The sequence below is a fragment of the Cucurbita pepo genome, chromosome 3, assembly GCF_057944985.1.
Source record: "Cucurbita pepo subsp. pepo isolate OVF chromosome 3, ASM5794498v1, whole genome shotgun sequence".
Classification (NCBI taxonomy): Eukaryota; Viridiplantae; Streptophyta; class Magnoliopsida; order Cucurbitales; family Cucurbitaceae; genus Cucurbita; species Cucurbita pepo.
In genome coordinates, this window is record NC_141800.1 from 5,053,216 (window position 1) to 5,066,303 (window position 13,088).

The 13,088-nt window shown below is 36.3% G+C and overlaps 3 protein-coding genes across 9 annotated transcripts; 1 reads left to right on the forward strand and 2 right to left on the reverse strand.

The window, feature by feature from the left end:
* Nucleotides 1–1,229: 1,229 nt before the first annotated feature.
* LOC111790971 (anamorsin homolog) lies at nucleotides 1,230–5,961 on the forward strand. Of its 3 annotated transcripts, XM_023672116.2 has the most exons (9): nucleotides 1,230–1,364; nucleotides 1,476–1,617; nucleotides 3,245–3,386; nucleotides 4,043–4,206; nucleotides 4,299–4,397; nucleotides 4,688–4,847; nucleotides 4,941–5,077; nucleotides 5,350–5,424; nucleotides 5,584–5,961. In XM_023672116.2, exons 3-9 carry the CDS (start codon nucleotides 3,254–3,256, stop codon nucleotides 5,620–5,622), a joined length of 807 nt encoding a protein of 268 aa, XP_023527884.2. In that variant the 5' UTR covers nucleotides 1,230–1,364; nucleotides 1,476–1,617; nucleotides 3,245–3,253; the 3' UTR covers nucleotides 5,623–5,961. The 3 variants fall into 3 exon arrangements, with proteins under 3 accessions (XP_023527884.2, XP_023527886.2, XP_023527885.2); XM_023672117.2 differs by having other exon boundaries at nucleotides 1,258–1,617; nucleotides 3,224–3,386; XM_023672118.2 differs by lacking the exon at nucleotides 4,299–4,397 and having other exon boundaries at nucleotides 1,257–1,617.
* Nucleotides 5,962–5,963: 2 nt separating this feature from the next.
* On the reverse strand, nucleotides 5,964–8,439 carry LOC111790972 (E3 ubiquitin-protein ligase, putative (DUF177)). 4 transcript variants are annotated; one of them, XM_023672121.2, is made up of 7 exons: nucleotides 8,251–8,439; nucleotides 7,880–8,053; nucleotides 6,843–6,932; nucleotides 6,524–6,613; nucleotides 6,369–6,449; nucleotides 6,221–6,266; nucleotides 5,964–6,145 (listed from the first exon to the last, which is right to left on the reverse strand). In XM_023672121.2, exons 1-7 carry the CDS (start codon nucleotides 8,386–8,388, stop codon nucleotides 6,069–6,071), a joined length of 696 nt encoding a protein of 231 aa, XP_023527889.2. In that variant the 5' UTR covers nucleotides 8,389–8,439; the 3' UTR covers nucleotides 5,964–6,068. The 4 variants fall into 4 exon arrangements, with proteins under 4 accessions (XP_023527889.2, XP_086978388.1, XP_086978389.1 ...); XM_087122262.1 differs by having other exon boundaries at nucleotides 6,524–6,754; XM_087122263.1 differs by having other exon boundaries at nucleotides 6,524–6,754; nucleotides 7,880–8,142; nucleotides 8,251–8,390.
* Nucleotides 8,440–8,999: 560 nt separating this feature from the next.
* Nucleotides 9,000–13,021, reverse strand: LOC111789634 (DHHC-type zinc finger family protein). Of its 2 annotated transcripts, none has more exons than XM_023670267.2 (4): nucleotides 12,639–13,021; nucleotides 11,375–11,597; nucleotides 10,844–11,142; nucleotides 9,000–9,772 (listed from the first exon to the last, which is right to left on the reverse strand). In XM_023670267.2, exons 1-4 carry the CDS (start codon nucleotides 12,660–12,662, stop codon nucleotides 9,293–9,295), a joined length of 1,026 nt encoding a protein of 341 aa, XP_023526035.2. In that variant the 5' UTR covers nucleotides 12,663–13,021; the 3' UTR covers nucleotides 9,000–9,292. The 2 variants fall into 2 exon arrangements, with proteins under 2 accessions (XP_023526035.2, XP_023526036.2); XM_023670268.2 differs by lacking the exon at nucleotides 12,639–13,021 and adding an exon at nucleotides 12,167–12,622.
* Between the last annotated feature and the right edge of the window lie 67 nt (nucleotides 13,022–13,088).

Sequence of the window (13,088 nt, forward strand, 5' to 3'; positions counted from 1 at the left end):
CCGATGCATGAACACACAATGATGCATGAGGTCCCAACATTTTTCTATTTTCATTATCATATACCATCCCGTTTACGTCTTCCTTCATATCTTATCATTTTATCATATCTTCCATGCATATATCGAGATTGTATAATATGTCAATTTTTCATTCGCATGTCAATCATATCATAATGTATATATCATTCATGTTGCATATTTTATCATGTCACATGCATCTTAATGTAAGCATAACGCATCTTCCAATGTATCTTGTCATAAAGCATATCACATCATCAAACTTATCATACCATAGCATATATCATGTCATTCACATAATATATCATAGTCATATCAAATCATCAAACATATCATACCATATATATATATCATATCATATCATATCATATCACAGTCGTATCATTTTGTAAACACTCCAAAATCATATCATTTTATAAGCATATCATAGTCATATCGTTTTCTAAACTTGTCAAAGTCTTATCGTTTCTATACATATCATAGTCGTATCTTTTCATGAACATATCTTAGTCATATCGTTTCCCAAACATATCCTAGCATCTCGTTTCAAGAACGTATCATAGTCATATCGTTTCATGAACGTACCCTAGTTATATCGTTTTATCAACCTACCATAATCATATCGCTATACATAACCTAAACATATCACTTCATGAACATAACTCAGTCGTATCATTACATTACGTTTATCGCATCAATCTCATATCCTATCTCAAACATATCATCGAACTCATCATACCATAAAGATCAAATAATCTTAAAGTTTGTCTTTTGTCTAAAAAAAAAATACTCCTTAAATTTTTAAGAGTTTAAATATTACCCCTTAAACTTAAAAATATATATATATTCGCACAAAATATTTTTTAACTTTTTTAAAAAAATTTAAAAATACGTTATTTAAAAAATATTCTTAAATTTTTTAAAATAGCATTAACATCTAAAAAAATTTGAAAAAAAATACTGTCTATCCACGTTCATAAATTATTATTTTTTTAATCAAAAGTTTGTTATAATTTATAAAGTTTTTTTTTTTTTTAAATAATTTTTTTTTTAAATTTTTTTTTAAAATGTTGGTATACATTTTAAATACTTTTAAAACTCAAAAGGAACCATTTCATTCCAAAGTTATTTTTTTAACTCTTTTAGTTTAAATGTAATTATTTAAATTTTGAAAAGGTTTAATTGTATTTTTATTAATTTAGCTAATAAAATAAACGCACTCAAATCTTCCTTCCCGCCGGCTCCTCCTCGCCTCCCTTTCAGCATTCAGCGAAGCCGCCGCCTTCTCTCTCCGTTCAGTGCTGCCGCCGCTGTCTTTCTTCCGTTTATGACTTCATCTTGTTATTGTAAATTTCGTAGCTTGTTTTATTAGGGTTCATAAACTGCCCCCAAACCCACCTATTTTTGGGTTGATTCGTAAAATTTCTCCAAATTGACCCAATCCAATCTGTGTACAGTTCTACTTCGGCCCATTATTTATACGCAAGAAGTAACGGAAGCTTCTTGCCCAAGCATATTTATGGTCGTTTCTCTCACGATTTTCTCTCTGAGTCCTGCCTTTTCATCTCTCGCCCACCGCCAGCCCGCTATTTCTCTTCGGTATTATCTCATTTCTCTGTCTTTTCTTTTAATTTCAGCTTCTTCGTCTTATGATTGATTCAATGGAATAGTAGCTGATATGCAATTATTTGGAATTTGTGTTTGTTTGATATGGTAGATAATTTGTGTATGGGATGATTTTTTTTGCTTTTTTTCTTCTGTTTTTCTCCATTGGGGTTGTTCGGATGAACATTTTGGTGAAGAATTTCACTTTCGTAATCAGATAAGGGATCATACACTCAGAATAGATGGACTGCGAAATTTTCTCTCAAGTTATTTTGTTTCTAAGTCATATCCCTTCCCCTATATGAAGGTCCTTGGAATGCCGAGCCACAAGTTCTTAATTTCTCTCTTGAAAGGATTATTTTCTTGTATAAGGGAAGGTAGCCTATACCCCAGAAGCGAGAGTTGGAGTAGCAATTAAGGAATAGGCGACCTTTGGACTCATCATCCTTTAAATTCTTTTTTTTAAGCAAGGTTCCAATAAAAACATTGTTGTAGAGTCTAGGAAAAGTTGGTGAAAAAGCAAAGAGGCCTTTCCAAAAACCTCCCTGATTTGTTACATATCACCTGATATTGGCACGAGAGGATTTTTTGCATATATGTCTCCACTAATGTGCATCTGTTTTTGGAGGTTTAACTTTAACTATGATGATTTCATGGTCTTAAAAAATGAACAAATCATATCTAATGATACGTTCTATCACACGTAATCAGTTAACTGCCTCCTCATCCCAGTCAACTATTAGCTTACTCACAAAAACAACCATATTTGTAAGGTAACTTTGGGATGAATAATAGTCTTAGATTAAGTTTAGGGATCCTTCCAAACACAAGTCCCCTCACTTATTGCTAGCAATGACAATCAATTTCCCAGGGGTTTTTCAATACAGATGAGGATCAACAAATGGAAACCCAATTATAGGTACGCGTATTACATCATACTGATTTTGATTTATGCCAAAGAGTCGTCTCCTCCAATGGAAATCTACAGAGCCAAGAAATCCTATCAATGAATAGACTGAGCAATAAAACTGTAAAAACTTTGAACATCTCAATTACATGGAGAATGCTAAAAGAAGACGATACCTGTATTTAATGACTTTATCCCATCGTATACAGAAATTGTCGTAATCCGCTTTTCAATTGTCTTGTTTGTGTTTCTTTTGCAAACTTCTCAAGGTGGACTGAGACTATCCCTTTCTAAAAATCCTCCATACTTCTATAGAAACTCCACACGTTTCTAGAAAATGACAAGGATTTAGGGTCACTTGGAAAGACAAGCAAACATCAAACCACTATGGGAAACTGCTAAGTAAATTAAGAGCAAACTCATATTAGAGAAAAAATGATCGAGCGTTTTCTTGGCCTTGCACCATAGAGAAAGCACAAATAGGTCTTTTTCATTGACAACTTATAAGTTCTTCAGAGTTTTCCAAATTTAATATATTTTTCATGAAGTATAGACTATTCGTCAGTATAATTGTTGATGTGCTAGATGAAGCTGGTTTTGCTTATTCTTCTAAGTTTCTCTTGTTTATGCTGTGAAGTTATGGGATTCATTCTCTTCTTAGTTTAATCCACCTCTTCCTTAACGTGAATGAAGTACATAACTTCGTGATTGTAGGACACCACTATGAAGAGTGTGCTGGCAATTACCGATGATGCTGTTCTGGCTACAAGCGTTGTTATTAATGCTTTACAAGAGATTGGGAATGAATATGTTGAAAAGTGTGATTCACAAATAATCACTCAAGCCTTTTCTCTAAGTAAGTTTTTTAATGCCTTCTCATGGGCTGTTTAGTCAACACTTCGATCAATTTGATATTTAGTTCAACGGTTTTGTGCAGTTTGCATTTCATTTTGAAAGCTGAAGGTGTAAATTGGTGTTATAGTGATGACATGAACATACCGACACTGGCTTTTTTCATTATTTTAACGAAATATTATGTTTCCTCAAAATAAACAGCCTTACTGATATCTGATAAGTGACTTGGAAGGATAAAACGAGAATGATGTCAGCTCCTTTTCTATATTTTCACTCAAAATTAAAACAAATATATACACACTCTACATGTGTGTCAAACTCTTTCGGTAATCCTGAAAGCCATAGCTTTCGGAGTAGCTGAAAATAAATCCCAGTGGTCAGTGTCTTCCGAGTCGAGATTTCTTGTCTCATGTGATAGCTTTCATGCAGACCAGTGACATTTCAATGTTTTTAGCAGTTTCCACTCCCTGTTAGTCCAACTTTTTCATTGCATTTTGTTAGTTATCTGCTAACTTAATGTCATGGTTTACTTTTAATCTTCATCCCTCCAAATTTACTTCTTGTTCTTATGTGTTTTCTTGGTCTCATGCACATGAGGAGTTGATAGGTTCACGTGATATAATGAGTGTGTTATTGATAGTTGTTGATTTATGATAGATAAGCTGCCTCTCGGAGCATCATCCATGGATGTTGTCATTTCTATCTGTAGATCTGATTTTCCAAGTGATCGGTTGTGTGAGGAAATCTCAAGAGTTCTGAAGCCTGATGGGACGATCCTTATTTACAAGACTTCACAATCTGTTGCAGTTGAGAAAGATGAGGTAATTACTGAATAGCTGGTAATTTTTTACATTTGGAACATTCATTCAGAGACAGATTTATTACCCTCATTTTTTTTTTTTTTTTTTTGAAGTCCCCTGCCATGGTGAGAAGATTACTTTTAACAGGCTTTCTAGAAGCTCAAGTAACAGAGAAGAAATTAGCTTCTCCATCTGATATAGAGAATTTCGTGGTAAGATTCAGATATCATTTAGTTTAGAGTCTTTAGACAGCCCCCTCTACCCCATCGACGGAACCACTGTCCTACGTTTTAGTAATGTTGAAAATGGCTGGTAATTTGTGACCAAATACTTTGTTTCATGTTGCTTCCATCAACTTCTCAATGTAAAGATGGTTGGAAGGCATCTCATCTCCAGGATTTCCTTAACTTTAACCATTTGGTTTCACCAAATTCACGTTAATTTTGTTTTGACTTCTTGTAAGTAGCACGCTATATTACTTTTGCACCTTGTTTGTACGTAGATAAAAGCGAAAAAGCCTTCTTGGAAGATTGGCTCCTCTTTTTCTATTAAGAAGTCGGCAAAAAGCTTACCAAAGATTCAGCTTGATGATGATTCTGATTTGATCGATGAAGATAGTTTATTGACTGAGGAGGATTTGAAGAAACCCCAGCTACCGTTAGGTAAACAATGAAATGATTGACATATATCACATTTGAATTTTATTTAGTAGAAGGCAGTGTTGGTTACCATTTATTGTTCGATTTGTTGTACAGTTGGTGACTGTGAAGTTGGCAGCACAAGGAAAGCTTGCAAGAACTGCTCTTGTGGTAGGGCTGAAGCAGAGGAGAAAGTAGAAAAACTGGGATTGACTCCAGATTTGTTGGAAAATCCTCAATCTGCATGTGGCAGTGTAAGTAAAATACTTAATTGACCACAGATTTGTTTGTAACAAAAGCTCATAATTTTAAATCTAGTTCATATTTTCTTTATGGATAGAATCTATTTACTTCATGATTTTAAAAATGGCATCAATTGGATTATCCTCATGTTTTTATGGAAAGGGAGATTATTCATTTCTGCCACTAATGTTATGCCTCTCTGTTCAGTCTCTTTGCTTTCACTTGCAATTCATCTACCTTATTATTTATTGGGTCTGCATGCTAATGTCAATACAACTTTCAGTGTGGACTCGGAGACGCTTTTCGGTGCAGTACATGCCCATACAAGGGTCTTCCAGCATTTAAACTTGGGGAGAAGGTAGGCAAAAGCTTTATAACTCTCTTCACCTTTTAATGTAGTTTTGAGATTATTACATTACAAAGGGGTGGGAGGATTTGAACTTTCGGCTGTAAGTAGAGATGCCTTGACAGCTACTTGATGACTAAGCCAGTTTTTTTTTTTTTTTTTTTAACGCAGGTGTCACTACCTGGGAATTTCCTTGCTGCCGATACATGATATGGTTTTTTTCTTCTGGGGGGGTTGCAAAAAGTGGGATAATGACCTTTGAAGGTTGCCATCATTGATGGCTAGTAACTTTACAATATCTTCAAGCTGTGCATCCGGCATTCGGTTGTTGGATGTCCTGGTTGGTTTAGCTAAGCCATGTTACCATTACCACTGATTTGAAACATCTTATAAATGGTTTGGTGAAAAGAAGGACGATTATATGATTTACCTACTAGCTGTAGTAACTTATAGGGTCTCCCATTACTTGAAAGAGAAATATAATTGTTAAGGCAAGACTAATTGTAGTTCCACTTCTATTCAATAAGAGGCCAACCACTTTTATGATGATATTGGCTTAGAAACCATGATAAATAATTTAATTTTACCAATGGGCAATCATGTTATAAAAGCCTTGTGAACAACCATCAAAATATGTACTATATATTGTTGGTTATCTATGAATGAGATTTTCTAAGCTCCAGAAGCCTAGACCACCTCTTGTCTATAGACGCAGCATTCTGTGCTCCAATATCTGCAATTAACATTTCTCTGTTAGTCCCAACTTTTGATTGCGTGTGAAAGCTTGAATGACATGAAGACCACTTACATTGCACTGAGGGTTGAGATTTCTCACACAACTCTGAGCAAGTGTCCTGGAAAATGCCTATATTGTTAAGTTCTTCCGATTGATTCTTGTACTATTTAGATATGGTCATTGTCATTGATACCTAGTCCTATTTACATTCAACTCTTACCTTTGTTGAGGTGGTAAGCCTAATTGTGTCACGTACCAATGAATCTAGATCAGCTTCAAGTCCAGGTTTAACGTAGATCACCTGTTTAATTTTAAGCAGGGTGCCAAAGCTCTTAGAGATTGAAGCGAAGAGATGCAAAAGCTTCAGAAACTTACCGATGGATCATCGCCTCCAATGTCTGGAAGAGTAGTCTCCCGTTTGGCTCTGTTTGATGACAGAACAAGTACATTAAAATTTGCATTGATCTGTTGGATTAAAATGATTGTAGGTGTTAGAACCTCGGTTGGGATGCTGCTGAATTGAACCCTCATGAATAGATGAGATAGAGATGACAAGGAAATTGTGAAGATTACTATACTTTTTAATCTAATAGCTGCCATCATTTTCTGCAAATTGCATATTAAAGAAAGTTGTGGAAGTAGAACTATACGTTATGTGATATTATCATTTGTTTGATTGTTTTAACAGAGCTACCTCTCTGCAGTATGGTGAAGAACAGGTACAGCACTTTCGAGTGAAGGATGTGTTGATCTTTCCATCCACGGTAAACCCGAAACTTGCGTGCTGGTAAATAAATGGAATGTTAGTATTCTAGTAATCTGATAGAGCATTTTGTGTAGGATTTTCTCATTTTGGCTGTTTGGATTTCTTAAATTGATTCAAAAAGTTTTGTTCAATCTCCATTCTCTCTTTGAGCTAATTAATGGGTTCTTCAGCATGTACATCTTCAAAAACAAAAATGTAAAACAATAATAATGGAAGGAAAAAGAAAAAGGAAAAAGGGAATTGTCTTCTTTGGGCTTTCCTTCAACGTAACTGGTAGGGAGAGGTTTCTACCCTCTTATAAAGAATGTTTTGTTCTCTTCCCCAATCGATGTGGGACCCCCACCCAACCACCTCCTTCGGGGCTCAGCATCTTCTTTGGTATTTGTTTCTTTCTCCAATTGATGTGGAACCTCCCAATCCATCCCCTTCGAGGTCCAACCTCCTTGTTGGTACACTGTCTCGTGTCCACCCTCCTTTAGGGCTCAGCTTCCTTGCTGGCACATCGTCCAGTGTCTGGCTCTGATACCATTTGTAACAGCTCAAGCCCAACGCTAGCAAATATATTCTCTTCGGGCTTTCCCTTTCGAGCTTCCCCTCAAAGTTTTGAAAACACGTCGGTTAGGGAGAGGTTTTCACACCCTTACAAAGAATGGTTCGTTGTCCTCCTCAATCAAGGTGGGATCTCACGTTACCACTTTCCTTTGTATAGAAAAGTCCTCTTTTCTCTCTCCTAACCCACTCGTACCTAAACAAAAGTCTCAATCTCTTTCTAAACAAGTCCCTTCCCGTCTCCAACAATAGTTCAATCTGAGATGTTATTGGCGTTGGAAGATTCAAGTTTGTGTTCATCAAGCAGAAGATAAAGAATAATTCTCTTTTAGAAAACTATCAACCAGACATAGGCTCACTAAATTTTGTTATAAACAACTTCAAATAGATTTTTGGATAATAAGTATTGGAATTACCTTCTCAATGCAGAGATTGATGAAAACGTGTGCGTTTTTGTGTTCATCTTCTACTAAGTCTTCTAAGTTGAAGTCTTGCAGGGAAAGCAGGTAATCACAGCTCCATTTCCCCTGCCACATGCTTCCTGCTGTTGATATTGTGATCAGACGCCGTGGAGGTTTGCTGCTTCTTCTCTTCATTAAAACAAAAAGTCTTGAGATGGAAAGGAACTGTATGAAGAAATATACTTTCTAGAGACACTAATAGATCACTCCAAGTTTTCCTTCCATGAAAAAGAAAATTGTGTGAAGAGAAACTGTTCAGATTCAGAAGAGTGTTCGAAAATGGATATCTGCAGAAATCTGAAAGATGAAAAGGAGAATCTGCTTACCAAGGAGATATCATTTCTCTTTGAAGAAGCTTTGATTTTGAATGCTTGAGTTGCAAATTTGGGTGCAGCAGCCTTATTGAATGAACTTGAAATGGAGTTGACATTTCCAGCTGCTACAAGGTGCCCAGCTTCTGCCATTTCTCTGTAAGAGACGATAATGCGTGGAGAAAGCAGGAAGTTGGAATTGGAACCTTATCTGCTCAAAATATAAGGCCCCAATTCCTTCTTGGAAACGTCTTCATTTTGATCTGAGTTTAGCTATTTATCTCAATACCTCTTTGGCTGCTGTAAATTTTATGGTCCATAATTTGTGTGCCAACTCTTCCTAATTTTGCATTTTTACAATATTATACAGATTTTCTTTTAAGACTTGATAGCTACGGATCTGAGTGTAACTTGAGCGTAACTTAAATGGTTAAAATACATTCCTTAATCAATAAATTATGGTTTTTGATTTTTCACTTTGCCCATGTTGAACTAATAATAATACGGTTTAAGTGGACATATCTTAAGCTTTATGAAATTTTACAACTAAATTTTTTGTTTCATCTATCAATAATTCTCAAGCATGAATAAAAAACGTTTTTTCAGGAAACATGTATACGAAACTAAAATTAATAATCACGATTCCACAGCGTTTATGAACTTTGTGAACCATATAAGTGCATTCTTTACCGAATTTTGATGAGTTTTCATGATTTATGGTCAATGAGCTACATTGAGTAGTTGGTAGCAACTCCATTTTGACATTTGAACAAAACATCAGGATCCTGTCATTGCAATAATTAGCAGTTTATAGCTACACAAACTTCCATCATTACACTTAGAATTTCTCACTTCTATAAGATTTTCCATAATTTCCTTCTTCAACCTATTCACCTTGTACTGGATGTACTCAATGCAAAGGCCTGTTAGCCATGAGTTTCAGATAATGGTTCCAAAAATGGCAGAGAAACCAGAAAGAGGTACCCAAAAAATGCAGTTCATGATCATTATATTGGTCAAATATGGGATACAGTGATTACCATTACACTACTTTTGTTTACTTCTCGTGTCTTTTTTTTGAGCTCCGAAAGATCGGCAAGTGTCGGGAGAAAGAAACCGATGGGCAGCCAAAGAAGCGGAGAAGATTTTGGCAATCCTTCTCTCCATCATCACCCTGTGAACTTATGTGACTCAAATAAGTTTTCCCTTCGTAGATGTACCATAGCTGTTGGCATAGAAGCACTGCCAATCCAATTTGAAGTGAGAAACTTGAGATAAAGAGATAAATAAGGATGAACCCTCTGATAGACAGTAGCGTTGTGGATCTCAGAACAGCATGAATGATTTCCTTTGAAAGACTCCAACCGAACTTGCTTCCAGAACCATTCAGGCGACCCAACTCGTGGACCGATAATGGTGGCCATATATGCCAAAGCGAGTATACAGCCATGATTGAAACATAAATTGTACTCACAATAGCTGAAATAAGGAACATAATGAAGTGTTTATGATTTCCTGCACCAACACAGTTCCCTATCTGCACCCCCAAAAGAATTATGATCAGAATGCTAGATTAGCCTTGGTCATAAGAAATGAACCATTCGCTTATCAACAGGGACTTCTCTAAAGCCGAAATTACCAGCATGAAAATAAATACAAAAACAGAAAACTAGATGCCAACCAGGATCCATAGTAATGGTCCAAAAGGTAACAGACATTCTACTAAAAGTATCAAATGTGTTGAGGCATAGAGGGTTAGGGAGAGTCCATATGTCCACAGCTAACACATTGTTTCTATCTCACTGTGTCACAGTCATTTTTTCCTTGTTAATATCGGTGAGTGTCAAGGCCCACTTGCAGACACCTCGACTATTCTCACGGAATAACCACTTAGCCCGTCTAGATTTGGTTTGTCAAGGTAACTCATCAGAGATTAAATCTCAGGTGACAACTATGACTTGAACTCATTCCTTTTAAGCCTTTTATTTGTTTACATGGCGCTTATTGATCACTAGATAAACCCAAGGTGGTTCACTCAATGACAATCTTTTACACTAAATCAAATGTTAGACTTGTCGGTTCCAAAGCAATCTTGATTTAGTACCAGTTATTGCTATAAAATTCTACAATGTGATTAGAAATGCTGACTGTCAGAATGAATTTGTCAAGACCAAACGGCAAAGAGAATAACAAAGCTCCTAGCTGCAGTGATTCAGTAGTCATTAAAGGATCACCTGCCACATCAACAACCCTCCAGTCTACCCTGCTTATGAAGCATTGATTATTACGAAAGCATATAAAATCATCCAAGGCATTGATAATTGGAATTAACCACTCTACTCCTTTAGGTAGTTCTCTTGGGGAAAGTAGATTGTTTTTTTTAATAATCTCCCCGGCCTTCCGAGTTATGGTTAAGCCTAGTCCCTATTACTGTAAGCAACCCCATTATTTCTTTCTTAATCCCAATTCATGAAAAGATCTTATTTCTTTACACCTACGACATTTCAAGTATGAGCAAGTTTTAAGCAGTGATCTATCTTGTGCATTACAGACATAGAGTAAAAGAAATTGTTCCTTATTTGAGAAGATCTCCGAAAGAATAACTTACAAATGGGCAATGGTGGTCCATGTCCAAAACACACATACCACAGGAGCGGCAATGATGAGTTCTACGTGACTTCGGCTTCGAGCAGTAGTTACAGAAGGTATAGTTTTCAAGGTCACCCTTCTCTACAAGTGGATAGCTGCCCCATATGACATTTGGAGGTGTTCCGGGAGATCTAAATGCAGCAAGACTGAACGAAGAAAGGGTGGCTACAGCCAAAACCATGGTCACAGTGGAGTGGAAAATTCCACAAAATTGGCTGACTGAGAAAACAACAGGATATACGGCCCATACACCACCACCTGCACTTCAAAGAAAATCCATGGAAGGTCAGAACACCATGACATCTATGGATTATCATATCAACTGCAAGGAAATGATTATAAAATAGTGGGTACAGAGAAATATAGAACTTGTATCCCACTAACAATAATTAAAATTGTTTTGTTCCAAAAATGTTAGCAACCAGAGAACGGAATCTATTTCGACAAACATTAATCAGTACATAAAATAAAAGGCAGAGAAGCCTCTTACATATCACAAAAAGTATGAATACAAGTAGGACACACACAAAACCCCGGTCTCGCAACCACCTCCACTTTAAGGAATTGTCTTTTTGCTTCTGTGCAGTTTGAAGTGTTATGGCTCCACACCAACCACACTTGAAAGTAGATGCACCTGATGGGAGCAAGAGGCGCAGCCCACAACCCCAACAAGTTGATTCTCGATCCTCTGCCAACGATGCTATGATATGTTCCTGTACATGCCAAAATCATGAGAAAAAGGATATGAAGCTTTTAAACGTTGCCAACAAGCAAAATAATGAAGGTTTTCAAAAGATTTAATTGCTGGCAATCCACAAAAATCTGAGCTTGTCATACCACTAGCAAGCTACCACTTCTTTAAATGAAACAGAAAACTTGTATTAATGTGAGGACACTAAAATGAAAATGAGGGGAAAAATAACAACTAACTAGACAGCGGATAAGCGATTAAGGATGTTGCTGTAGATAGAAATTCTCGTAGCTACGGGTTTTCGTCTCCATCATTTTGGCATGATTTATTTATATTCGTAAGAAACATAGATATAGATATTCATTATCACGAAAAATCTAAACAAAGCAGATAAGAATCCATACAGATAACCAAAAGGACGCCATACAACAACTATCGTATCTTTCTGGGATAGCAATTATCTATCATGGTTCTGTGGAAATTGCTAGGTTACCATAAGTTTATCTACTCATCATGTTTGCAGAAATATCCATATTTGTTTAATCGCTACAATTTCCACATAACCGAAATCTCGTTAAAGTTTCTACCTACCTGCATATCAAAACAATCCGGTGATGATATGGGTGCAATTTTTCCCAGCTGGGTTAGCTGATCATACTGTACATAATTTTATCTCTTTTCATTTCCATCAACTCTTCCAACTCGCACGAAAAGATATACAAGCCGTTGAATATTACCACAAACAATCGTGAAAGTTCTAAAAAAATTTACAGACAAACAGCTTTTCCCATTCTCCGAGTAACGTTTACAGATGGAATCCGACTCTAAACCGAACAATAATCCCAAATTAATAACAACAGAACTACAGTTTATGAGCAAAGATTATGATGCATGACTGCACCATAATGAAATTAAATCCAACTGGGTAACGATCAAATGAAATCCAGATGGGGAAACAAAAGGATTAGAAAAAAAAAATTGCATCAGAATCAAAACCCAAATAAACCCACAATAAAGCAAGCAAAAGTCCATGAATGAAATCAACCAATGACAGAGAGCTGACCTTGGGAAGGTCATCCTCAGCCATCCTCTCGAGCTTTATTGTAGGAGCTGCCGTAATCGTACCGAACAATCCTAAACTCAGGAGGGGTTGATTTGAGAACCAATCGTTGTCGCACAGTATGATGTTCTTGAGCTGCAGGCAATCGAAGAACCAAAATCTCAAGCAGACCCACCAAGAACTTGATGGTCAGCGGCAAGAGAAATCGCTTTGACCTGCTCAACGGTTTGGTTCTTCCGTTTGTGCTGAATCGAATTGAATCGAACAGAATCGAGAGCTCTGTATTGAGAAAAAGTATTGGATAATTTGTACGTATAAAAATGAAAATTTGAAAATACGTTTGAACGGCACATCCCATTCGTCTTCCCATCTTTAGAAACAAGTCTCGATCACCGCCCAACCCAATTAAATCAACCGTTTTGGTCTTTAGGTTAAAATCTTGATGAACAGATG